A 25332-nucleotide genomic window follows, 5' to 3' on the forward strand; every position below is an offset into this window, starting at 1 on the left:
CTCCTACCACTCAGGTTGTCTGCCTCGCTAATGGCTCTTTCTCAGTTTAGTTTTCATTTGTCAGCCGTGTGATTCTGTCAGCACGTTGTTTCTCATCATGTCCTGTCTCTACTTTGTACAAACTCTGGTGGAAAACACGAGGCTGGGGAACAGGAATGTCACGGTCCGCAGTCCTCGCCGGGTGATCTGCCATGGTCGTGTGTTCCCATGGTCCATGTTTCCTCGTTTGTGTGTGTGCGTGTTTTTTGGTGTTCTGGTTTCTCTGTGAGTCCAGGCCCGGACAGTGGTGTCCCTGCCGTGGGGATTCGCTTGAAGCATAATCACACACCTGCAGCAGTTCAGCCTCACCTCCGGAGCTTCTTAGCAACGTGGCTGAGCTCCGTCGACGCTGTTTCACTGTGACAGAATCGTCAGTTTGCTCTGAAAACTAAGTCTTACAAAGTGTTTGTGTGGTCGCTGGTGGGAATCCTAACGACTGCTTCTGTGGTTTCCTGCAGGATTATGGAGACGAGGGAACGGAGTGAGCGCACTGTAGATACTGAGCAAGGGGAGTGAAACATGGACCACCGACACAACAGGAAGACGCTGCACAGGTGTCAGGGACATACATCCTCACCTGGAGCACGCTCAGAAGACTTTCTGCACTGTAAACAAATACTGTTTTCATTCTAAGAGTCCTGTGTTTGGGTCCTGCATCCACATATCTGACAGGGAAAGTCCTCCAAAGGTCTTCAGTTCATCAGGAATTAGAGCACCTTCATCTGGAAAACAACTCGAGCTTCGAGCCGGACCACTTGTTTCAGTTTGAATCTGAATTCAAAACAATTCAAACAGATTCATCAACATTTACATTCTCAGTGTAACTGAACATTATCGACCACAAAAACATGGATGTCCTCACTTCTCCTGAGAGGCCTCAGCTCCACAGCTCAGACCAAGACGGCCGGAACATTCCGGACCTGAAGTTCAGACTTCCACATCAAAGGAAAACTTTTCTAAAGCTCAAAGCGCTGCTCTGTTTTATGAGCGAAGCTCCTGGAGTGAAACGAGCTGAGGAAACAAAGCCTCCAACAGACGAATCTGAACTCAGCCTTATTTAAACAGCCTCAACAATGTATGGTTGACCTACAATAATACATACAGAGAAAAACCCAACAATCATATGACCACCTATGAGCAGCACTTTGGCGACAGTGGGAAGGAAAAACTCTGTTTAACAGGAAGAAACCTCCGGCAGAACCAGGCTCAGGGAGGGGCGGGGCTATCTGCTGTGATTGGTTGGGGTGAGAGAAGGAAGACAGGATAAAAGACACCCAGTGCATCATGGGAATCCCCCAGCAGCCTACACCTATTACAGAGAGGCGTATTAACACACAGTGAGTGAGCTCTGTTATATTTTTTTTAACAGTTTTAACACTGGGTTTTGGTTTTCACTTCTGTTTACTTCATGGTAATAAAAACTCTCAGACTACATTTAATACAACAATGATTTAATAAGCAGTCTGTTTAAGTAGAACCTTTACTTTGAAAGGCAGAGCAAACAGGAAATGAACATGGGTCTCTGTTTCACACAGTCTGAGGCACAGCACATCCTTATAGACGGTTTCAGCATTTCTGCTACATTTAAATCTTTTTACATGGTTCCTTAGTTTCTTCAAAGGTTTGGCTCCTCCTCCTCGTCACCATCATCATCATCCTCACTGGTGCTAACATAAGCACCAAACTGCGTCACAAACCAGACTTCAATAATCAGATATTCATCAGCTTCATGTACCACATAAACATTTCTTCGATGTTGGTCGAGCTGGATCTCAGTCACCTGATCTGAAGCTGATCCAATCAGGCGCTGCCGTTGGCTCACAGTCCTGCTGGAGCTTCTTCTGGTGCTGTGCAGCTGTTAGTGCCTCTGACAGCTGCTGGCTTCCTGTCCGTTCACTGGGCTGTTCCTGTGAATCCTCCTTAAATGCTTTGCTTCATCATTTCAGGCCAGCTTAGTCTGATGCAGGTCCAGGATGTCTTTTGCTCAGATTAACATAAAGGCTGGAAGGAAACTTCCAGAGTAAAAAAGTGAGAGAATGCCTTATTTACAGTCAGCTGGAGGTCGGTCTTCCTGGAGTCCTTTGGCTGAATGTTATTGTGACCATGAGAAACTCAAAGTTTAAACAGCCAACAAAGCCTTAAAAGTAACACTCAGAGAATTTTGGTGGTGAAATTTACGTCCCCATAAAAATCCACCCACACAAAGTCAGTGTCCTTCAGAGTCTCAGTGTGGAGCACAGCAGCAGCTGGTGGACACCACAGGAACTGCAGCTCCATGGCTGGACCAGATAACACCTCCCATCAGTTTTGTTTCTGGCTGAATAGAAATCCCAGTATGACCCCAACTGCTCCCAGTACGACCAGTCCACACACTGTCCTCAGGGACCAGAAGCTGTCAGTGGGTCTGGACTCATACAGCTCCACAAAAGCATCCTGGGAAAAAAGACAAACAGGAAACACTTCATTTGTCGTATTTGTTTTTTGACAGATCAGAACAGTGTGTACTTTCATTCAGCTTCATTTACACAGCCTCAGTAACACATACAGACAGAAACCAGCAGCTGATCACTCAGTGACAATCAGCCCAACGTTTGATGGTGTGATCAGTCTGCCATGACTCGTGTAGGCAAACTGGTCACTGTGGACATCAACGCTCTCCAACATCAGCGTCACATGACTCAGACCTGTGGTCTAGACACACACGCAAACACACACACAAACACACACACACGCAAAGACACACACACGCAAAGACACAAAGCCGGTGCTGCTGCTTCATATTGTGTGAAAGCAGTCGAGTGTTAACGAGGGAGTGTTGGGTTATTCCCCTGCATGCTGTGTGTGTGTGTGTGTGTGTGTGTGTGTGTGTGTGTGTGTGTGTGTGTGTGATATGAAGATTAGGGGAGAACCCTCCTGTGAGCACTTCCTGTAGCTGCACTCGGGCCTCCAGCTGAGCTGCTGACAAACACCAGCGGCCTTCAGCCTGACAGGAAGCTGACCGCCGCCTTTAAAGAAGCTTCACACCACAGAAGAAGAGCACATGCACAGGCTGGATGATTGACAGCTCACCTTTACCCTGACATCCTGTCCAATGGGCTGAAGCAGCTCCAGACTCAGTGGACTCAGTGAGAGTCCAGGTTAAAAGCTTTCCGTGTCAGACGTTTATACTGAAATGTAATTTAAAGATCGACTGTAACTGTACACAGGTGTTTGGAGGCAGCAGAGGAGACCTCAGACATCTGCCTCCCACCTCCAACTTCCCAAACCAGGTGTGCCCCAGTCCTCCTCCTCTCCTCTGCATACCTGAAACACCTGAAGGCGTCCACGAGGCGTCCTGCTCAGGTGCCGGCTTGAGTCTGGAGCTCCACCTTCTTGGTCGCTCTGTTAGTACAGTAACCTCACAGCAGCCATGTTATCAGTCACATGATGTTAAATAAAAATGCTCCAGCAGCACAGACACGGTGCAGAGGTCCAGCTCAGGTGAAGCTAGCAGACAGCTAGCACCGTCCACCTGTCAGTCACAGAGGCCACGCCCCAAATCACTCAAAGCCTTAATAGAGTTTAAAGAGGTGACATTCTGTGTACGAGGCTGTAACCACATTTATTTGAACACGGAGTCTGAGGGATTGACTCACTGCTGCCTCTGCTGGACGTCGGAGGAGTTGCAGGCTTTGCAGAGTTCGCTTATTTCTTCAGGCCTGCAGGCCGATGAGGGCCAACACCAGTCCTCAGCATGGAGTCAGCGGGACTCTGGCAAAGAAGTGAGCAGTCCGGCTTCGGCCTGATTCCCACCCCGCTGGCATGATGAGTCACATGTGGGGGCGGGGTTTACCTGCACAGACACCTGGGAGTTATTTGACCCTGAAGTCTGAGCTCGATAAGGCCTTCAGAGATCAGATGTTAGCGAGATGACTCAACTGCTTCAGTCAGTACTGTCCTCAGAGAACGGCTCACACAGCTGCAGGAAGGCCAGGCGTGATGGGCTGACCCCGTGTTTCACATTTGGGTGCTCTCAGGGCTCGAAAAAGCCACCATCCTCCAGCAAGACAACATCAGAGAGAGAAACCACCGCGCTGCGCTGAGCGCCACGATGGAAAGTTTGACTGCAGAATTCTGAGAAAGCAGCACAGCTCACCACTGCCTGTGTTCTTAGAGATCTCTGCACACACACACACATCTGTGTGTGTGTGTGTGTGTGTGTGTGTGTGTGTGTGTGTGTGTGTGTGTGTGTGTGCTCCTTGCTGTGAGCAGGTTCTGAAGAAACGGTGTGTCAGCTGACCTGAAGCCTGAGGCGGAAACTCAACCACACTGATTACCTGGAAAGATATTTCTGGGTAATACCACACACACACACACACACACACACACACACACACACACACACACACACACACACAGCCTCTCGTGTTATCAGGCAGTAGATATAACTGAAGGAAACCACAGCGACAGGAGAGAATATAATTAGAAAGTGAACTGTTTGGGCCTCAGGCTCTCTGCACCAGACTCCATTTTATTTTCGAGCGATTTTCAGGAGCTTTATGACCACACACTCACGCCACATACTGAAAACCTGCTGCATGGAAACCACACAAACCCATGGAACAGGCCTGCTGGTGGTGTGCAGTTTACTGATGAAGGACCACGAAGTGAAGATGATGATGGAGCCATTAATTAGTAGGGTGTTAGCAGATTGTTGGCTGGGAACTAGTGGGCCTTTAGTGGGTCATAGCGGGGTGTTAGCAGGGCGTTGGTAGGGCGTTGGCAGGGCATTAGCGGGCGCTAGCGAGTAATTAGTAGGGTGTTAGCAGGTTGTTGGCGGATCATTAGCACGGCGTTAACAGTGCATTAGTGGGTCATTAGTGGGCGTTAGCGAGTAATTAGTAGGGTGTTAGCAGGTTGTTGGCAGGGAGCTAGTGGGCCTTTAGTGGGTGATTAGCAGGGTGTTAGCAGGGCATTAGCAGGGCACTAGCGAGTAATTAGTAGGGTGTTAGCAGGTTGTTGGCAGGGAGCTAGTGGGCCTTTAGTGGGTGATTAGCAGGGTGTTAGCAGGGCATTAGCAGGGCACTAGCGGGCGCTAGCGAGTAATTAGTAGGGTGTTAGCAGGTTGTTGGCAGGGAGCTAGTGGGCCTTTAGTGGGTGATTAGCAGGGTGTTAGCAGGGCATTAGCAGGGCACTAGCGGGCGCTAGCGAGTAATTAGTAGGGTGTTAGCAGGTTGTTGGCGGATCATTAGCACGCGTTAACAGTGCATTAGTGGGTCATTAGTGGGCGTTAGCGAGTAATTAGCGGGGTGTTACGAGGGTATTAGCAGATCATTAGCAGGGCCTTAGCGGATCGTTAGAGGTCATTAGCAGGGTTAGCAGGACGTTAGCGGGCCTCAGATGCTCCGTCACAAAATCACTGCCTGTCTCAAACCCAGGCTGTGCTCACAGACACGCCCCGTCCTGATGAGGTCACAGGGCCTTTCTTCTAGTCCTTATCAGGACCAACTCCGGGGCTCCCTCTGTAGGAGCACCACTTCTTGCTTCTCCAGGTTGACGAGGCACTCCCAGCACATTCTGGGTCTCCCTGGGGCTTCCTCCTCTCACACCTCACTGAGGAGGCGTGCTGCTCAGAGGCTCGTTTGCTGGGTTTCAGTTCTCCTGACCGATGTTTGGATGAATGAATGATTCAGGAGCTCTGAGTGATGCAGCGACCTCCTGGAGGTTTGGAGCAGAGCTGAGAGCGCAGCTCCCTCTGCAGGAGGGAGACGCTCGCTGCTCATTTCAACTTTCTCAGGTCACATGAGGATTATGTGTGTGTGTGTCTCAGTTTCAGTTTAACGGTTTTATCATCACACACACACACACACACACACACACACACACACACACAGAGTCATGTTTTTATATCCTTTTTATATCCTTGTGGGGACATCTTATTGACATAATGCCTTCCCCAGCTGCTTGCCGTATCCACCTAAAATGAACTCTAACCCTGAGCCTAGACCTGTAGCTCTGACACTAAAACCACATTTTGAGTCTCAAAAATGTCTTCAAACTCGTGAGGATGTTGTTGGTCCCCACAGGTATAGTGCATGCCAATTTACTGTCCCCACCAAGATGTCTAAACATGTACACTCACACACACACAGAGGCCACAGAGTTTTAGGGATTTTCTACACTTTGCATATAATTTGCAATCAAACCAAAATACTCTGTGTGTGTGTGTGTGTGTGTGGTGTGTGTGTGTGTGTGTGTGTGTGTGTGTGTGTGTCTGTTTGAAGGGTGAGGTCGGGACCAGGTTTAGGGTCCTCACAAACACCCCCATGTTCAGTGCTCATACACTCTCTGTGGCTCTGATATTGTCTGATTGATCTGATTCGTCGGACCTCCTGGTACGTTTGCAGCGATCTCCTCAGCTCTCTCACTCCTGCAGGTTCACCTCCTTCAAGGACGCCTCAAACATATCTGCGACTCCCTGAAGCACCAGAGCGTGCTCAGTCGATCCTGAACTCTGTCCTGGACTTCCTTCAACCACAGCCAGACCACAGTTAGCTTACATGAACTTCTTCAAGTACACTTGAACCTCATTAAACATTAAAAACTCTCAAGCACCTTTTCAGAACCCCCGAAAAAGCAGAGGAAGAACCAAAACCACCTCATCAATTGATGAGAAACAAGGAGTCCTGGAATTCCAGGAAAATTCAGGGGCTCTCAGCTGGAAGACAAGAGAGGAGTAGATGAGGAAACAGGAATGGAAGGATGCATGAGGAAGGACACAGCCAAGCAGGAACGTCAACCACAAGGAAACAGAGAAAGGTTACAGCAAAGGAAACAAGGAAACATCAGCGGAGATAAGGACTCGGAGGGAAATCGTGCTCCTACCCATCCTCCGTTGTCATGGATCCATCTCCGGAGCGACGGCGAGTCCAGACTCTCCTCCATCCAGCTGGCGATATCGTCCATCTGACCTTCGTCGCCCGACTTGGCGGCCGCGGCGCTCAGAGCTCCGCCCAGCTCCATCATGGCGACGATGCGTCCCCAGTTCACGCCATCCCTGAACAGCTCCTCTCTGATAGCCGTCAGGTGGCGCCGGCGTGCAGCGCCACCGCCGTTCCCACGCAGTTGCAGCACCGTCACCTGCGCAGACAGCTCGTTGCCGTAAAGTCGCTCCAACTCATCGCCGGCGCTCCGCAGCACGGTCTGCAGGCAGGGTGGGGCCACAGGAGGGTCTAGGAGGAGATGATGATGCCATTACTCTGCGACATGTTTGAGGAAGCGGGTAACTAAGTGGACGTCTCCTCACCTGGACGCGGGGCTCTCTCGTCATTGGCCCGGCGCTGAGGCCAAGCCACGCCCCTGCCGAGCAGCTTGTAGCGCAGGAAGTCCTCCACCAGGTCCCGGCTGCTGTAGGCGGCGGCCATCGCCCCCCGCTGGCTCACCACCAGCACGTCATCCTCCTCAGCCAATGAGAACGCCTTTTGCAGTTGACAGTCACGTGCTGCAACTCCTCACACAAGTATCGATCGCTGATCAGCTGTGCTGTGACGTCAGCGCTTCAGACTCCGCCCACAGCGAGGACGGTCCGAGGATCGGGTTCAGACCGGTTCAGGCTCCGCGCGGTGCTCTGTTACCGGCGGGCGGAGGTGCGCGCGCAGCCGCGGGGCGCGCCGCGAGGACGCGCTCTGAACACATTCAAGGTGATGGCGGCGCGACGGCGCGCGCTGCTTCTGATCAATAACCGATAATCAGTCCGCTCCCTTCACGATGCACGTGCTGCTCACACTCACGCGCAAACAGCGGGCACGCCCCTCCGGGATTCCCCCGCAGCTCTGCGAGGAGGAGGAGCTCTGCTCCGCGAGCGCGCACTTCCTCATCCTACGTCACTCGCATCTGCAGCTCCTCGCGCGTGGGTGCGGGCGTGCACGTGTAAAAATGTCGTGGTTTGTAAGTGAAACGTGATGTAAGAGCAACAAAAGCCGACTTTTCCAACACGTGACGTGTTTGTGACGATGATGAGAAACGTCAGTCTGAGCAGTGGCGGTCCTAGCCTGTTTGGCGCCCTGGGCGAACACTCCCTCCGGCGCCCCCTCCCCCCCTCCACCCACACACACACACACACACACACACACATTATGGATTATACATTAACATAAAACTTGTTGGACCCATACTGAATTTCACCAGAGAAGCACACACATACATGAAGAGAGAGAGAGTATGCATACTATGCAAACGGCTACCAAACAGCCATCATAATTCGCCGTACAATGAGAACAGGACAAATAAAGAATTGACAATGACTAGTTAATATTGTGCTGAACACACGCTCTTTTCTGGAATATTCTCACTAATTTTCTTGATATTTATTTATAATCACCTCTGTTAGTCCTTGCTATTTATAATTGAGTGATCTGTATATATTAGTGCTGTTTCTTAAACGTGTAAAATCTGTAACATCATGTATTGTTTGGAGTTTAGTCTGTTACCGTTACTATTTTTACCATTTCTTCTTGGAGCAACTGTAACCCACATAATTTCTTTAAGGGTTAATAAAGTATTCTGATTCTGATTGGTTCAGGATGACCTGCCATTATCCAATCACACATCTGCTTACCTGCATCTGTTGCTCGTTTCTCCTCCTCTTCTTTTCTCTTTTTTCTAAGCTGAGCACCTGATGGCTTTGAACTTTTCTTGTCCATCTTCCATTGGTTTTAGTTTTGCACTCCAGTATGAACACAAATCCCGCAACCTGAGGATCACCACAACATAACCTAACACACCTACACCTTAGTTCACAGACTCACTTTGTCTAAGCTGTATTTCTGGGATTTCGCACAACCCAGGGTTCAAATCATGAATCCATAATGGGCTTGAATTTACATCATTATGAATGAAATGTGCTCTATTTGGAAGCCGCCGCCCCCTCCCCTTTCGACGGGTTGTGTGTGAGACTTTAAATCATCAAACTGTAAATTATAAATTTTAAATTTTTATTGATCCCTTTACTCCTGGTCCTAAAGTGTATGTTTATTTTCTTACTATTCTTATATTTATTGTTTGTTTACTTGCACTACTGTACTGCATGTAGCGGAGATAACAATAAAGTTTACTTTGACTTAAGCAGCAAATAAAACAATTAATTTTGTTTTATTTTGCGAGTTGGTTATTAGATGCAGCTCCAGCCAGGCAGAGAATCCCCCGCCGCCCGCCCTTTCCTCCCTGTGCAGCAAGCAGCAGGCGCACCTCGCAAACGGAGGGCGCCCTTACTCCCAGCAAACCCAGTCGGTGCCTACGACATTCCCAATATGCGCTGGCATGATGTCGGGGCAGCATGACTACGAGTAATTTTTATTTTTATTTTGCCGATGCCCGTGATGCCGCCCCGCACCATGATGCCACCCCGGGCAACCGCCCGTGTCGCCCGTATCAAAAACCGCTACTGAGTCTGAGCCAGGAACGCTGCAGGACTGTGCAAAAGTCTCGAGCATGGAGGAAAATCAGAAACATGATCCTTCAACTGTGGCTCCATCAGACATCACAGCTCAGCCTGTGTCTTCATGAAGAACGGCTTCCTGATGAGCTGGAGGTCCACATCATGTCTCAGGTCCACATCATGTCTCAGGTCCACATCATGTCTCAGATCCACATCATGTCTCAGATCCACATCATGTCGCCACATCATGCCTCAGGTGCTGTTCACCTGCAGAGAGTTTTTAGGACACTTGTTCTTCTGTCCAGTGTCCTCACGTGTTTGAGGACTCACTGCTGAGCTGTGCAGGTTGTGTAACTGTGTTATCTCTGACTACAGCAGCAGACTGAACACCTGCAGGATCTATCTATCTATCTATCTATCTATGCTGCTGTGAGTGTTTGCCGCCCCCTGCTGGACGTCCCGCCTCATCACACCGAGCGCGTCATTGTCGTCCATAAACTTTATTTAAAAGTTCAAAGTGCGCATTAGTTGACATTTTGGAAGCAGGATGAGCCAATCACAGCCTGCTCCTCCTCCTCTCTTTCATTCTCTGTGCTCTGAACAGCAGCGATCTCATTTACGCACATTACGTGAACGTAGCACAGACTCCGGTTACCGGGGCTGCGTCAGCTGTTTCTATTTTCTCCATCTCGCCCTCCGACCCGGAAGTGCTCGCGCACACACATACGCTCACGTACCCGCACGCAGAGCGTACGCGTTCCTCCCTCCATCACACACCGGACTCCGCTTCGACCACCGACACCGAGCTCTGTGGGCCGGACCGAGCAGGACCGCGCCATGTCCCTGCAGCTGCCCCCGTGCGTGATAGACTGCGGGACCGGGTCAGGACAAGCGCACACACGCGCACACACACACACACACACATGCGCGCGCAGTGGCAGTACATGTGACGTCATGTGTTTTTGTGAACAGCATCATGTATGTGGATAAGATAGCCTTCATTAGTCCCACGCGTGGGAAATTAGTTTTGTTACAGCAGTGGACGGTGCAAAGTTGCATAGAAAAATTTGAGAAAAAACACTGGAATAATATATCATAAGGTACTGTACACAATAGAATAGAATAGAATAAAAATAAAATACTATATACAATCGAATAAAATAGAATACAAATGCTATATACAATATGAGTATAATACAACGATGCCAGAAAGAGTATTGCACTTAGTCTTGTTGCACATGTGTGGGTTTGTGTGTTTGATCAGTTGGAGTCTTTGTTGTGGAGTCTGACAGCAGGAAAGACCTGTGAAATCTCTCCGTCCCACACCGTGGGTGCTGCAGCCACTGAAGGAGCTGCTCAGTGCTGTCAGAGTCTCCTGCATGGGGTGGGAGATGTTGTCCAACAGGGATGACAGCTTAGCCCCCGTTCTCCTGTCACTCACCACCTCCACTGGGTCCAGAGTAGAGCAGGGCGATATGACCAAAAATATTTATCACCATATACATTTGAACATTTGCAATAACAATATAACTGACGATATAATTGACACTAGACAAAATACTTTACAACTCCACAACTTTATTAGTGCAAAAAACCCCATCAATGTATTTTCACTTAAACAAGCAGCTGTTTTATGTGCATTAAAGTTATATAAAATGTAACAGTGCAAATGCAAATTCTTTGCTGACATTTCCAGTGGAAACCGGGCGACATATCCTCAGCATGACCATGTATAATATCCACAAAACTTAAAACGAGGTTATACACACACAATACGGTAACATTATATTGAAGCGCAGTACGTATCACTCCGCGAGGCTCCGCCTACGATAGCCGTAATGCTCCGACAATCCATCAAGCAGTGCGGCTTCGTAGCTTAGCAAAGTTGTACTAAAACATTTAACAGATTTTCGAGCGCCGTGCACATAAAATCGTTTCGAGGTCAGTAAACACAACCAGAGTTCATACATAAGGCACACGGGATTATAAGGAGCTCTGTCGACTTTCAGAAAAATCAAAGGATTGATTTTAAGTGCGCCGTATTTTCCAAAAACACGGTAATAACGACGGCCCGCTAGCATGCGCTACCAAAAATAGTGCTTTGTTGTGTGTCTGACGGACGAAAGCTAAACCAGTTCCACACCAGTGAAGCTGCAGCATTTTTACAAACCAGTTCAGGTTCATCCGTTTCATTCAACGATCCGCTTTCGCTCTTCTCGTTCTGCGTCGCCGCCATGTGGGTATGTAAACAAAGGCACTGCGCATGCGCGTTTTACCCATATTCTATCGCAGTATTTCATTTTCCTATCGTTGCCCAAAATTACACCGGTATTACCGTGAACGGTATGATATAGCCCAGCCCTAGTTCAGAGGGCATCCTAGAACAGAGCTGGCCCTTCTGATCAGCCTATTCAGTCTCTTCCTGTCCCCGGCAGAGATGCAGAGCAGACCACACCATAAAAGATGGCTGAGGCCACCACAGAGTCATAGAAGGTCTTCAGGAGTGGGCCCTCCACTCCAGAAGACCTGAGTCTCTGCAGCAGGTACAGCCTGCTCTGCCCTTTCCTGTAGAGGGCGTCTGAGTTATGAGTCCAGTCCAGTTTGTTGTTCAGATGAACACCAAGCTACCTGTAGCTGTCCACAGCCTCGATGTCCATACCTTGGATGTTCAGTGGTTGCAGTGGAGGATGCTTGTGCCTGTGGAAGTCTACCACCAGTTCCTTGGTTTTACTAGTGTTGATCTGGAGGTAGTTCAGCTGGCACCAGTCCACAAAGTCTTGAGTCAGTCCTCTGTACTCCTTGTCGTCCCCATCAGTGATGAGGCCGACTATTGCAGAGTCATCAGAGAACTTCTGCAGGAAGCACTGGGTGGAATTGTGGGAGAAGTCTGCAGTGTAGATGGTGAAGAGGAACGGAGCCAGAACCGTTCCCTGTGGGGCCCCCGTACTGCAGACGACCCTGTCCGACACACAGCCCTGAGTCCTCACATACTGTGGTCAGTCGGTGAGGTAGTCCAAAATCCAGGTAGTGAGGTGATGGTCCACTCCAGAGTTCTCCAGCTTGTCCTTCAGGACCGTGGGAAGAATGTTGTTGAAGGCACTGGAGAACTCAAAGAACATGATTCTCACAGTGCTTCCAGCGGTCTCCAGGTGAGCGAGGGAACGATGTAGGAGGTGAATGACGGCATCATCCGCTCCAATGCCAGGCTGGTAGGCAAACTGAAGTGATGAGCTTGTTAGGCGCCGAAGCTGAGCCAGGACCAGCCACTCCAGAGTCTTCATCAGGGGGGATGTCAGAGCCACACACAGGAGGTTTTCCAGAGCTGTGGGACTCTCCCCAGCCTCAGGCTCAGGTTGAAGAGGTGCTCCATCACCCCACACAGTTGGTCCGCGCAGGACCTGACGACCCTTGAGCTGATGCCATCTGGACCCGCAGCTTTCCTGGCTTTAATCCTCCGGAGTGAGTGTGCGTGTTTGTGTGTGTGTTTTTGTACGCGCGCGTGCTTGTGTTTACAGGGACAGATTACCAAAATAAAAGCTGGCTCATGGAATCATCCATCAGTGGGTGGAGGTAAACGCGCTGTGATGATCAGGTGGTTGGAGCAGGTGAGGGGCTGATGGCGGTGCTTACACTGAGCTCCAGCTGTTCCACATGTTCATCCAGCTGCTGCTGTGGGAGCTGCTGGTTGGGTGGAGGTTCAGGTGAAGTTGTGGACCAGTCTGTGCGCGATCTATTCTGGGCCACAGTGTGAATGTGGGACAGCTGCACACTGACCCCCCTCCCCCTGTTCAGAATCAGAGATCACGTGATCTCCTTCAGCCTCGACGTCGGTCCATGCCCCCGAGCCAAGGTGACATCGTGGGGTCGTTTAGAAATAGCTCACGGCTGCAGGCGTTTAAAGGGTGACGCTGAGCTGACTGTCAGCCGTGAACGCACGCATAACAGCCAAAAACACTCAGAGCAGGTCCCAGATCAGTTTGGTCTGGCTTTGGAGAGGGATCCCAGGGTCCAGGGTCAGGTATTAGAACTGATCCCAGGGTCAGGTATTAGACGTGTGGGTCTATCCAGCAATCACAGCCAGTTCAGTTCATTTTTAATCTTTCATGATTTATTTGTCAGAACTCAGTTTAATGGAACAAGATGTCATTTTTTTTGTTCGTGTTTTTTTGATGTAGTGAAAATACTACAGTTACTTTACAGTTACTACAGTTACTTTAGGTACTTTTCCCTTGTGATGAGGTAAAAGGATATCATCCTAAGGACAGGTCTGCAGTAAAAATGAGTCAAACACTGTGAGTGTCGTCAGGCAAACGCTCCTGAAGTCAAACTGCTGAAATGATGTTTCGGTGCTTTGTATCTGCAGGTCCTGATTATTGTTACTGTTGCTCATCATTTTCTACATGAACTGAATATTTACATAGAGGTCAAAGACAAAGCAGTAATCGGTCACGCCTCTGTTTGCTGACTCATTTCCTGATGTTTTATCAATGTTTTATGTGCAAAACTGAATTTATAAATGTCTGCTGGGAGTCACTCCACTGTTTTCCACAGAGGCCGTATTTGGACCCACAGCCAGATGTTAAGAACCTTTATGTCTAACTGTTGTTTCTGTCTGTGTGGCTGCAGATACACAAAGATCGGCTATGCAGGAAACACCGAGCCACAGTTCATCATGCCGTCCTGTAAGCATCTCACAGCAACGACGGACAGACAGTTAAGGTTAAGTTAGGTTCACTTTCTGTTTCTAAAGCTCAAAGTGAACCTAACTCTGCGTCTTCATCAGTTCTTCCACATAAGTATAAAAATATAAGTCTTTATCTAACCAGAGAAGCTTAAATCTAATCACATCTTTGAAATGACCAAACAAACAGTTTTAGGTTCAGAGCAGCCCTCTGATAGGCTGCAGCCTCTCTAAACTGGGTAAATGTTTGATAAAAATGGATGAATGGTAGTTCAAGGCTTTGTCAGTAGAAGGTGTGAATGAGTACACCACATTATCCACAGCATAGTAATGAATAGAGCCGCTGTTAGTCAGTGATACCAGGTTATTTGAGAACCAGGTGAATAGGTCAGAGCCAAGTACTGACCCCTGTGGAACACCTTTTGTCCCAGTTCTCCAAATAAGATAACTGTGACATGAGTTCCAAGTCAGAACCAACCAGTCTAAAGCTGCATACACACTGGAAGGTATTCTCAGTAACGAGTGAACCATCTTTGGCCACTTCAAGCGCACGTGGATGAAGAAAGGGCCGCTGATGTGAAGTGTGCAGATCTGTGATGTTCTCTCCTCAACTTGGAGGCGAGCAACTCAAGGGTCTACCCAATGACAGCGAAGAATACCACTGAGTGGTAAATACATTAGAGGGTCACCTAGGCAACCGGAGCCTGGAACGCTTTGAAGTGGTCGGCTACAAAACAGTATGTGATGGGCCAACTGGTTCCAGCGTGGACTTAAATGTGAGAGCTTTATGGTCCAATGCTGCACACTCCACCACATCATTAACCTCCTCACACGCTGCGTCAAGTCTAAAGGCAAACAGGTTCCAGATATCAGACTAAAACTGGACCAACCGAAGGTTTCGGAGCGGGCGACAGTTTGGATATGAGGTTGTGCTTTCATCACGGCCTCTATCACCTCCTTCATGGAGTTACTCAGCTCAGTTTCATGTATACACCAACAGTCAGCTGAAGGCTGCTTTGATGACTGATTTCCCATCATGCAGCATGTCAGCGCTTCGTTACCCACATGTGTAAATGTGCCAACAGGAGGCGATCCTGGTTATGTACTGCTGCAGACTTTCACAGTTAATAAATGTGTGAGATTACTGTGCATTACACACTGATGCACTGCAGGCTCTCCCTGTGAGCAATGCAGACGGTCAGGTTAGGGAGGAACTGCTCCACATGTCTGTTCCTCTGTCAGCTGCAGACTCAACAAACCGTGTGTTTAACCCCCCACTCCGGTGAAACCATCCTAGTCTGACAAAACGTCCTACCCGTGTTATAATTTGACAGTGACTTGCTACTAAACCTAACCAAAACCATAACCTTAAGAAGTATTCCGGATGGGTGAAAGAAAGAGAAGTTAATTCGGCGTTGGTGTAGTGCGCATGCGCCACGTCTGCGCAGAAACATTGGGTAGGATGTTTTTTCAGGTAGGATGGATTCCCAGAACACCGGCACATAGTGCTTTGAGTAGCCATAATAAACTTTTCAATGGTTTATTCTGCTGTAACCAGTGAAAGCCGTGACTCATGTATGTTTATGGTTGTGTTAATGGCATGCACCAGGTATCGCAATCAAGGAGTCGGCCAGCGTGGGAGAGCAGGCCCAGAGGAGGCTCGTACGAGGAGTCGATGACCTGGACTTCTACATCGGCGACGAAGCCGTAGACAAACCCAACTATGCAACCAAGGTAGGAAAAGGAAAAGAAGCAGGACCCTGTTTGTGCAACGAGATGTAAATGAAACCTGATGGTTTGGTCTGCTGCTGTTCTCCGTCCTTTGCTGTTTAGTGGCCAATCCGACACGGGATGGTGGAGGACTGGGACCTGATGGAGAAGTTTATGGAGCAGGTCATCTTCAAGTACCTGCGAGCTGAACCTGAGGACCACAGCTTCCTCATGGTACACTCTCACAGTGTTTGTGTTGATTCTGTTTCATTCTTCAGGAAGTTCTTCAGCTCTTTGACTGAAGGTAACACTGATGAGGACTTAGTGCCGTTGCTACAGTTACCGGCAGTTTAAAATCCACTGTTAAACCGAACCTCGAGCTGAGAGCAGGATCCTGAGCCCACGGTCACCAAAGCGCTCGCTCGTAGGGGTCATGTGACTGTCGAGCTTTTATCGGCATTATCCGGTTGTTCAGTCTGACGTCACTAGCCGTGTCTGGGCCTAAACTCCGCTGCAGGTCCATATATCAAACGATCACTGTGGCATTACTGAGAGTTGAAAAACTGTCTAAAGTCTTTCATCTTTAATAAAATGATCAGCGTTCTGCTCTACCAGGTGTAACAATTGAGTTTAACATCCAGGCATCCATGAAAACGGAATTTATGACATTTAACGGAGTTAGAAGTTAGCAGGGAGTTAGCTCGCTAGCTTCTATCTAACTACAATATAGCATGTGCTGACTGCGGGGTTTTGGAAACAAATTCAAACGTACATCTCTGTTATCACTTCCAGCATAAATGAAGACAGAAAACTAAACAGCAGTGACGTTTGTAGGGTTACTGAAGTTGGGCTAGCTGGTATATAATGATGTGCTACGTGACCGCTAGCGACACAGCTATGTTAGCATAATATAAACAAGCTAACTTTTTTTCCACTCGATAAAAGTTAACGTGAGTGTTCTCGGTGGTCAGGAACAAATGTAATCGCATGGCAGGATGCTGTAAAAGGACCAAACTTCAGCCAGGAGAACAACTGAGATAATCCATCCACAATACGAGGTTAGTCATTCATATACTGCTGCATGGGCTGGGCTGTAGTTACATCCTAAGGTTTTAAAAACTGAGCTTAAATAAATGATTAGTGGTAATAAAAGCCGAGGGAGGTCAACAGTGATCACTGACTGTTTTAGGAGCTTTTTGAGATCAAATAGAAGAAAATACAAAACATTAAACATGTTAACAACACAAAAGCCATATTAAACGCAGACTACTTTAGGCCCGGAAGTAGGATTCGTCACATCATCACTTAACGACTGGATTGTAGCGTCCTTACCTCACAGTGTCACGGATTTGATGTGTGTGTGTGTGTCTGTGTCTCTGTGTGTGTGTGTGTGTGTGTGTGTCTGTGTGTGTGTGTCTGTGTGTGTGTGTGTGTGTGTGTGTGTCTGTGTGTGTGTGTGTGTGTCTGTGTGCATGTGTGTGTGTGTGTGTCTGTGTGTGTGTGTCTGTGTGCATGTGTGTGTGTGTGTGTCTGTGTGTGTGTGTGTGTGTGTGTGTCTGTGTGTGTGTGTGTGTGTGTCTGTGTGCGTGTGTGTGTCTGTGTGCGTGCGTGTGTGTGTGTGTCTGTGTGTGTGTGTCTGTGTGCATGTGTGTGTGTCTGTGTGTGTGTGTCTGTGTGTGTGTGTGTGTCTCTGTGTGTGTGTGTGTGTGTGTTGTGTCTGTGTGCATGTGTGTGTGTCTGTGTGTGTGCATGTGTGTGTGTCTGTGTGTCTGTGTGTGTGTCTGTGTGTGTGTGTGTGTGTGTGTGTGTGTGTGTCTGTGTGTGTGTGTGTGTGTGTCTCTGTGTGTGTGTGTGTGTGTGTTGTGTCTGTGTGCATGTGTGTGTGTCTGTGTGTGTGTCTCTGTGTGTGTGTGTGTGTGTGTTGTGTCTGTGTGCATGTGTGTGTGTGTGTGTGTGTGTGTGTGTGTGTGTGTGTCTGTGTGTGTGTGTCTGTGTGTGTGTGTGTGTGTGTCTGTGTGTGTGTGTGTGTGTGTGTGTGTGTGTGTCTGTGTCTGTGTGTGTGTGTGCAGACAGAGCCTCCTCTCAACACTCCAGAGAACAGGGAGTACTTGGCTGAGATCATGTTTGAGACCTTCAACATACCTGGACTCTACATCGCAGTACAGGTGAGACGCGCTGATATCCTTAAACAGCTTCCAGGACATTCCAGAATCCTGGGGAAGGTTCCAGGACCCTGTGGCGTAAAGTACGTCTCTCCATCAGGCGGTGCTGGCGTTGGCGGCGTCCTGGACATCCCGGCAGGTGGGACAGAGGACTCTGACCGGCATCGTCATTGACAGCGGAGACGGCGTCACACACGCCATCCCCGTGGTGAGAAACACACCCACCTGAAACAGAGGGGGCGGGGTTTGAGCCTCTCTGCTGACTGACCGGTCGGCTCATGTGTCACAGGCTGAGGGCTACGTGATTGGCAGCTGTATAAAACACATCCCCATAGCAGGGCGGGACATCACCTTCTTCATCCAGCAGCTTCTTAGAGACCGAGAGGTGGGGATCCCACCGGAGCAGTCTCTGGAGACCGCCAAGGCCGTGAAGGTACCACAGTGATCCTCCACTGCTGTCCTCCTGTCTGTACTTCTGTGTACTTTAGTGTGTATTTGTGTGTACTTATGAGTGTAGGAGCGATACTGTTACATCTGTCCGGACATCGTGAAGGAGTTCACAAAGTATGACTCTGACCCAGGAAAGTGGATCAAACAGTACCGAGGAGTCAACGCCATCAGTAAGACCGCCTTCCACATTGACGTGGGCTACGAACGCTTCCTAGGCCCTGAGATCTTCTTCCACCCCGAGGTTACAACAAAGTCTTTTTTTATTTACATTTTGCTCCAATCTATTTTCATTCAGTCAACAAAAATGAATAAAAGTAACAAATTAACTGAGCTTCATATAGTTTGAAAATGTAAAGGCTCAAGAACAGAACCCTGAGGAACCCCGCAGCTGCTCTGTTCTAATGCCTGCACATGCTGATAAAAACAAAAGAGCATAAATAATAATACCTGACATGTGAATGTGTGCTTTCCAGTTTGCTAATCCAGACTTCATGCAGCCTATCTCTGATGTCGTTGATGAGGTCATCCAGAGCTGTCCAATTGATGTGCGCAGACCGCTCTACAAGGTAATTCACAAGGATGTAATTGTTACAAACGCACACGTGGTTGTTATATCTCTTCGCGTATTTGTGTAAAAACCACTGTGAGTTTTGGATGAGTTCTGATAAGTTACATCCATCCATCCATTTTCTTGACAACTTATCCAGTTCAGGGTCGTTGGTGGGTGGGGGCGTGGAGCTGGAGCCCCTCCCAGCTAGTACCGCGGTACAACACACCCTGTACAAGTTCAGGGTCAAAGTCTGTGCACTGTGTGACTTATATTAAAGTATCTTCATCTGTGTTGCAGAAGCCACCAGCCGAGGTTCTCAGACTGTCGACCTCTTTGTGTCTCTGACAGTCAGAAGTGAAAGACGAGCTGTTTGTGATGCTTTGCAGGCAGCTGGAGCTGTTCATACCTAAACGTGTGTCGGGACGTGTTTCTGGAGCTAGCTTACAGCTAGCATTCGTAGTTCTAAAAACTCTTTGAGTAAGAGTGAAGACATCATTTTGTCTGAGACCTGCAGAGGGCAGTTCAAGGGTTTGGTTAGAATACGGGTCAGGTTTGGCACAGGCCGCTTTGCAGAACCTAAAAAAATGTATTAAAGTGAATTTCACATTAAAAGCATCACATAAATAACCAAACTAAAAGAAAAACAAATGGAGAAGAACTTTAAACTGAAGAAGTGTATTTGTTGTGAATGACTGAGGCTGAGGGTTTGCTGAAGCTGTGTGAGTCTTCTGTGTCCAACAGAACATCGTGCTGTCTGGAGGTTCCACCATGTTCAGAGACTTTGGCCGGCGGCTGCAGAGGGACCTGAAGAGGGTGGTGGACGCTCGGCTGAAGCTGAGCGAAGAGCTGAGCGGAGGACGGATAAAGGTGAGCCTGACCAGCGAGTGCAGGCCGATCCAGACCTTTATGACCTGAACACATCTGGAAGAAGATGTTTTTAACATTGGTCAGCTTCAGGTAAAGCTTTTCTTTGTTTGTGTGGAACTTTTCAGTCAAAAGGCTGAAACTGGTCCCCACTGAGCTCCTCCACAGTCCAGATCAGTGCTGGTCCCATGGTGGTCCCAGCTGGAATCACCTTCCTATTAATAGCAGAGGTGGGAATTAACAAAGTGCAAATACCTTGTACTTAAGTAGAATTTTCAGCTGAGTACTTTCTACTCCTTACATTTTCGAACAGGATCATGACTTTAGGTTTATCTGTAGTTTATACTTTGGGTTTAAAGTGGAGTGCAGGTTTCCGTATGTTTAGCATTTAGCTAGCCCTACTGAAGAGGAGCGAGCAAAACTTTTGTACTGTCAGGTAATTTGAAATGCAGCTAACAAACATCAGCAAACACACAAACTGTCTGTGTGCAGTTTATCTCACAGTGTGCTAAAGGTCCAGCTGCTTGTTTCACTGGGAGAGAAAAGACAGAGAGCTAAGTTCATTCAGAGATGGAGAAAGATAAGAAAGAAGGACAGGAGAGGAAGAAGAGAGCTTAGAGTTAAAGGGAAGGGTGCTCATTTAAAGCTCACATAGAAGTCCTCATGTTGTTAAACCTGCTGAGGCAGACTAACTGTGTTATTTAAAGGCTGCAGGTTAGTGCAGCATAAACAGGTGAGTTTGTACTGTGATGGCTTTAAAGTAAAGACCAGCGTGTGACTGCTGCACAGTGACTGTCTTATATAAAGATAACATAAACTGTCAGTGTAGAGGATGAAATCAACCAGGACAACTCAGGAAACATCTGCTCACATCTGGTTGAATCCAGGTGTGTACATCCACAGAGAGCAGCAGATCAGCTGATCACAGCCTGCACACTAAGAACATCTACTGGAGCTCTCAGTAGAAATGATTGTGAGTTTGGTTCTTTTCCCCACACTGAGCCATGACAGCTGACTTTAGGTTCCCCACCTGCTGAATCCACTTCACCCTCTGACTGTGCTTGTGTTCCTGGTTAGAAACAAAGTCCTTCCCTCTACAACGGAGGCAACAGAAAAAATAAATATATTTTTATTTTCCCTCCTGCTCATCTTCTACTTACCTGACTCAAGCTGAGTACATTTATTAGAATTAAAATTCAGGTTAAAATTATTACATTAATAAAAAATGTGGTAGAAATGTTCTTCAAGGAACTTTCTTCCTCTGAGTACGTTTCAGAGCCGTTACTTTTCACTTTTATTTGAGTAAAGAATTTGAATCAGTATTTGAACTTACAGGAGTATTTTTTAACAGTAGGTTCTGTACTTGTACTTGTCTGTAGTTTTGCCACCTGTGATTAATAGTCACCAGATCCTGGTGCAGCTGATAACAGCACAGAGCAGAGTTAAGCTTTAATGTTACAGCCTTTACCTGGATGGCATTTAACTGGATCACTGGTTTGTTCCCAGTTTCTTTGTGATGTGAATCATTTATATGCAGATGACGTGTTTTTGTGTGTTGGCAGCCGAAGCCGATGGAGGTTCAGGTCGTCTCACATCACATGCAGCGTTACGCCGTCTGGTTCGGAGGCTCTATGTTGGCGTCCACGGTAACCAAAAGTTTTGTGTTCTTCTACTTTCACACAAAGCATTTCCCTAAACAACATGTGGCTGGAGGAAATGAGCCTGCTCAGTAAACTCTTTCCTGACGAGTTTATGGTTTCAGGTCTTAGTGAATAAAATATGCATTCAGTTTATAACTGATGGCCTGTCTGGAGAGACCAGGAACCTTTGTTGACACTGTGTGTTGTGTTTGCAGCCGGAGTTTTTCCAGGTGTGTCACTCGAAGAAGGACTACGACGAGATCGGGCCGAGCATCTGTCGACACAACCCCGTGTTTGGCATCATGTCCTGATGACAGCGGCGAGCCCATCGGCCCGCTAACCTGTTAGCCTGCTAGCAACCAGCCACTCAGCCATTAGCCTGATAGTTTTTTGCCCTTCTCAGTTTTCACCTATGAAGCTGCTAACCTGTTAGCGGGCTAGCTCAGCATCATCAAGCACATGGAGAACGTGAAGCACAAAGGCAGTTAGAGAGCAAGACAAAGTTTGCAGTGGTTTTGTTTTGATAAATTTACTCCACAGAGAAAAAAACGTCTTCAAGCAACTTAAAGAAGTCCAGACGCTTTTCTTTGCAAGCTCCTTTGTCCACAGAGAAGAATTTTACCGAGAACAAGAGGAGCTGCAGGAGACCTGGTGTAGCTAGCCAACCTTCTTCCAACACGTAGCAGTGCTAATAGAGATCCTCCGAAGCTGAGGCTGTTGTCCCGACAGCAGATAGAGATAAATATGGCGCCTGCTCGCCTCTCATCCTCATTTCGGCCTCTTATCAAACACAAGCCGCCGCTCTGTGCTGAAGCTGGCGACGGTGGATTTAACAGGACAAGCCTCTGGATGTTTTCTGTCACTCGGCATTTATGTCAGCATGTTTGTGGCCCTGCTATAACAATCAGACTCACACTGAATCTCACTGACTTTTTGTCTCTAAACTAGGAAAAGCTCTAAAATCCGTCTCTTCGTCTTTCGGACAGTGTCGTAGACAGACAGAAAATAATTTTCTTTGGTGGTGATGGTCTCATTTTCTCTCTAGCAGCACAATCAGGTGTAGTTTTGAGCGCTGCAGCCTGCAGAGGGCGCCAATGGTGTCAGGACAGCGACGCAGTGTGACGTCACAATCAAAGGGGACCTGTTCTGCTTTTTCTCGTTTTCTGGTACAAGAGTAAAGTCATAGTCTCTGATGTTGAGATGAAACACCACCCATGTGTCAGATAACGAGCTCATCACCACACTGGCTTCCTGAAATTTCTGTTTGCTCCAGTCTCACAGTGATGGAGCGATGTTGGTCTGAACATCACTCTCTGGGTCTACGGCCCCAAGATCCCCCCAAAAACCACCAGACAGAATACAAAGGGAGAGTAAATCTATTCATGTTAACATATAAAGGGTATTTTGTGACTTTAGATATAAGAGACATGACTGTGGCTCAGCATGAGCATTTATTTTTTGGATTAGCGTGAGCCGGGAAGAGGCTCCAAATGATTCTGGGTCATGGATTTAGTTTTTAATGTGGTCAGGCTCTATATTTGTAAAATAAATAAATAAATAAATAATAATAATAATATAAACTTTGCATTAATAAATATTTATATTGACTGAGAGAGCAAGAATCAGACCGATCAAAGATCAGGTCCAAACAACCTGTAGCATGTGTTCAGGTGCAGTCATGTGATGGGCACGTCTTCCAGAAGTCATTGTTAGGTGAGACGCTCAGTTTGGAGATTTGCTTCCACAACACGTTTTCTCTTACAGCGCAGGGATGAAAGCAGATAAAATCCACGTTATGCCAATGAGTATTTCTTAAACGAGATGAAGCCTCATTTGCATATTTAAAAATCAACCTCCAAACAGTTCATGTCTATAATTAGTCAGTTTCACGATATTATCTGTACATACTGGTTTGCAATAAACATGTATGAAGTTCTGCAGATCATATCTTTGCTTTCTCCATGTCAGTTCTTTTCTTGCACCACAAATATTGTCCTTACCTCCAGCACAGCCATCTGGCAGTGACCCTCCGACCTCTGCCATAATCCTCAGATGGACCTGGGCCTGCTCATTTAAGCCACACCCACTTCCATCAGTGTTTTCTTTTTTTATCACGAGGTTGGCTGACTGGTTCACTGTGCATACCGATAGTGAACCTTACGTTGCTGCTTTCACTTTACTTGAATGTTCAAACTTTTGCATTTGATCCAGTGACTTGGGCTCCTCTAGGGCTGGAGTAACCTGTGAGAGCTAGTGATGCTGTTCTACTGCAGATGAATCACCTGAATGAGGAGGTGCGCTCCCCTGTGTTTCATGTTCAGTTACTCTGAATCTCCTCTTCACCTCACTCTTATACCTGTTCACCCTGTGTCCCTCCTCTCTAACTCCACTCACTGTGACATCACCAGCCACCCTCTCTATTCAATTCAATTAAATTTTATTTATATAGCGCCAAATCACAACATAAGTCGCCTCAAGGCGCTTCATAGATACAGAGAAAAACCCAACAATCATATGACCCCCTATGAGCAAGCACTTTGGCAACAGTGGGAAGGAAAAACTCCCTTTTAACAGGAAGAAACCTCCGGCAGAACCAGGCTCAGGGAGGGGCGGCCATCTGCTGTGACCGGTTGGGGTGAGAGAAGGAAGACAGGATAAAAGACATGCTGTGGAAGAGAGACAGAGGTTAATAACAGATATGATTCAATGCAGAGAGGTCTGTTAATACATAGTGAGTGAGAAAGGTGACTGGAAAGGAAAAACTCAATGCATCATGGGAATCCCCGGCAGCCTACGTCTATTGCAGCATAACTAAGGGAGGATTCAGGGTCACCTGGTCCAGCCCTAACTATATGCTTCAGCAAAAAGGAAAGTTTGAAGCCTAATCTTGAAAGTAGAGATAGTGTCTGTCTCCTGAATCCAAACTGGAAGCTGGTTCCACAGAAGAGGGGCCTGAAAACTGAAGGCTCTGCCTCCCATTCTACTTTTAAATACTCTAGGAACAACAAGTAGGCCTGCAGAGCGAGAGCGAAGTTCTCTAATAGGGTGATATGGTACTACAAGGTCATTAAGATAAGATGGGGCCTGATTATTTAAGACCTTGTATGTGAGGAGCAGGATTTTGAATTCAATTCTGGATTTAACAGGAAGCCAATGAAGGGAAGCCAATACAGGAGAAATCTGCTCTCTCTTTCTAGTCCCTGTCAGGACTCTTGCTGCAGCATTTTGGATCAGCTGAAGGCTTTTCAGTGAGTTTTTAGGACTTCCTGATAATAATGAATTACAGTCGTCCAGCCTGGAAGTAATAAATGCATGAACTAGTTTTTCAGCGTCACTCTGAGACAGGATATTTCTAACTTTAGAGATGTTGCACAAATGGAAGAACGCAGTCTTACATATTTGTTTAATATGTGCGTTGAAGGACATGTCCTGGTCAAAAATGACTCCAAGGTTCCTCACAGCGTTACTGGAGGCCAAGGTAATGCCATCCAGAGTAAGAATCTGGTTAGATACCATATTTCTAAGATTTTCAGGGCCGAGTACAATAACCTCAGTTTGATCTGAATTAAGAAGCAGAAAGTTAGCGGCCATCCAGGTCTTTATGTCTTTAAGACATTCCTGCAGTTTAACTCATTGGTGTGTGTTATCTGGCTTCATGGACAGATAGAGCTGGGTGTCATCTGCATAGCAGTGTAAATGTATGCTATGTCTTCTAATGATACTGCCTAAGGGAAGCATGTATAATGTAAACAGAATTGGTCCTAGCACTGAACCCTGTGGAACTCCATAATTAACCTCAGTGTGTGAAGAGGACTCTCCAT

The 25332-nt window shown here is 47.5% G+C and overlaps 2 protein-coding genes across 3 annotated transcripts; one reads left to right on the forward strand and one right to left on the reverse strand.

The window, feature by feature from the left end:
• Positions 1-1473: 1473 nt before the first annotated feature.
• On the reverse strand, positions 1474-8110 carry LOC146702417 (apoptosis regulator Bcl-2-like). The gene is made up of 3 exons (XM_085469149.1): positions 7325-8110; positions 6904-7250; positions 1474-2472 (listed from the first exon to the last, which is right to left on the reverse strand). Exons 1-3 carry the CDS (start codon positions 7440-7442, stop codon positions 2341-2343), a joined length of 597 nt encoding a protein of 198 aa, XP_085325275.1. The 5' UTR covers positions 7443-8110; the 3' UTR covers positions 1474-2340.
• A 1998-nt stretch (positions 8111-10108) lies between these two features.
• On the forward strand, positions 10109-23459 carry actr3b (actin related protein 3B). Of its 2 annotated transcripts, none has more exons than XM_085469124.1 (12): positions 10109-10335; positions 14081-14136; positions 15745-15869; positions 15969-16079; positions 17915-18010; positions 18108-18215; positions 18297-18440; positions 18525-18698; positions 18931-19023; positions 19749-19874; positions 21434-21517; positions 21727-23459. In XM_085469124.1, exons 1-12 carry the CDS (start codon positions 10292-10294, stop codon positions 21820-21822), a joined length of 1257 nt encoding a protein of 418 aa, XP_085325250.1. In that variant the 5' UTR covers positions 10109-10291; the 3' UTR covers positions 21823-23459. The 2 variants fall into 2 exon arrangements, with proteins under 2 accessions (XP_085325250.1, XP_085325251.1); XM_085469125.1 differs by having other exon boundaries at positions 10271-10335; positions 14081-14167.
• Positions 23460-25332: the final 1873 nt, after the last annotated feature.

Source organism: Copadichromis virginalis, linkage group LG9 (genome assembly GCF_057382275.1).
Source record: "Copadichromis virginalis isolate Kocher_CV1m ecotype Utaka linkage group LG9, C_Virginalis_male_GT1.1, whole genome shotgun sequence".
NCBI lineage: Eukaryota > Metazoa > Chordata > Actinopteri > Cichliformes > Cichlidae > Copadichromis > Copadichromis virginalis.

Excerpts from the sequence above, each read along its gene's own strand:
- actr3b (XM_085469124.1), top strand. The coding sequence starts at position 10,292 with ATGTCCCTGCAGCTGCCCCCGTGCGTGATAGACTGCGGGACCGG. Across the intron at positions 15,870-15,968 it reads AACCCAACTATGCAACCAAG|TGGCCAATCCGACACGGGAT; the intron begins GTAGGAAAAGGA and ends TTTGCTGTTTAG. Across the intron at positions 18,011-18,107 it reads GACTCTACATCGCAGTACAG|GCGGTGCTGGCGTTGGCGGC; the intron begins GTGAGACGCGCT and ends TCTCTCCATCAG.
- LOC146702417 (XM_085469149.1), bottom strand. The coding sequence starts at position 7,442 with ATGGCCGCCGCCTACAGCAGCCGGGACCTGGTGGAGGACTTCCTGCGC. Across the intron at positions 7,251-7,324 it reads CGAGAGAGCCCCGCGTCCAG|ACCCTCCTGTGGCCCCACCC; the intron begins GTGAGGAGACGT and ends ATCTCCTCCTAG. Across the intron at positions 2,473-6,903 it reads TCCATGACAACGGAGGATGG|GATGCTTTTGTGGAGCTGTA; the intron begins GTAGGAGCACGA and ends CTTTTTTCCCAG.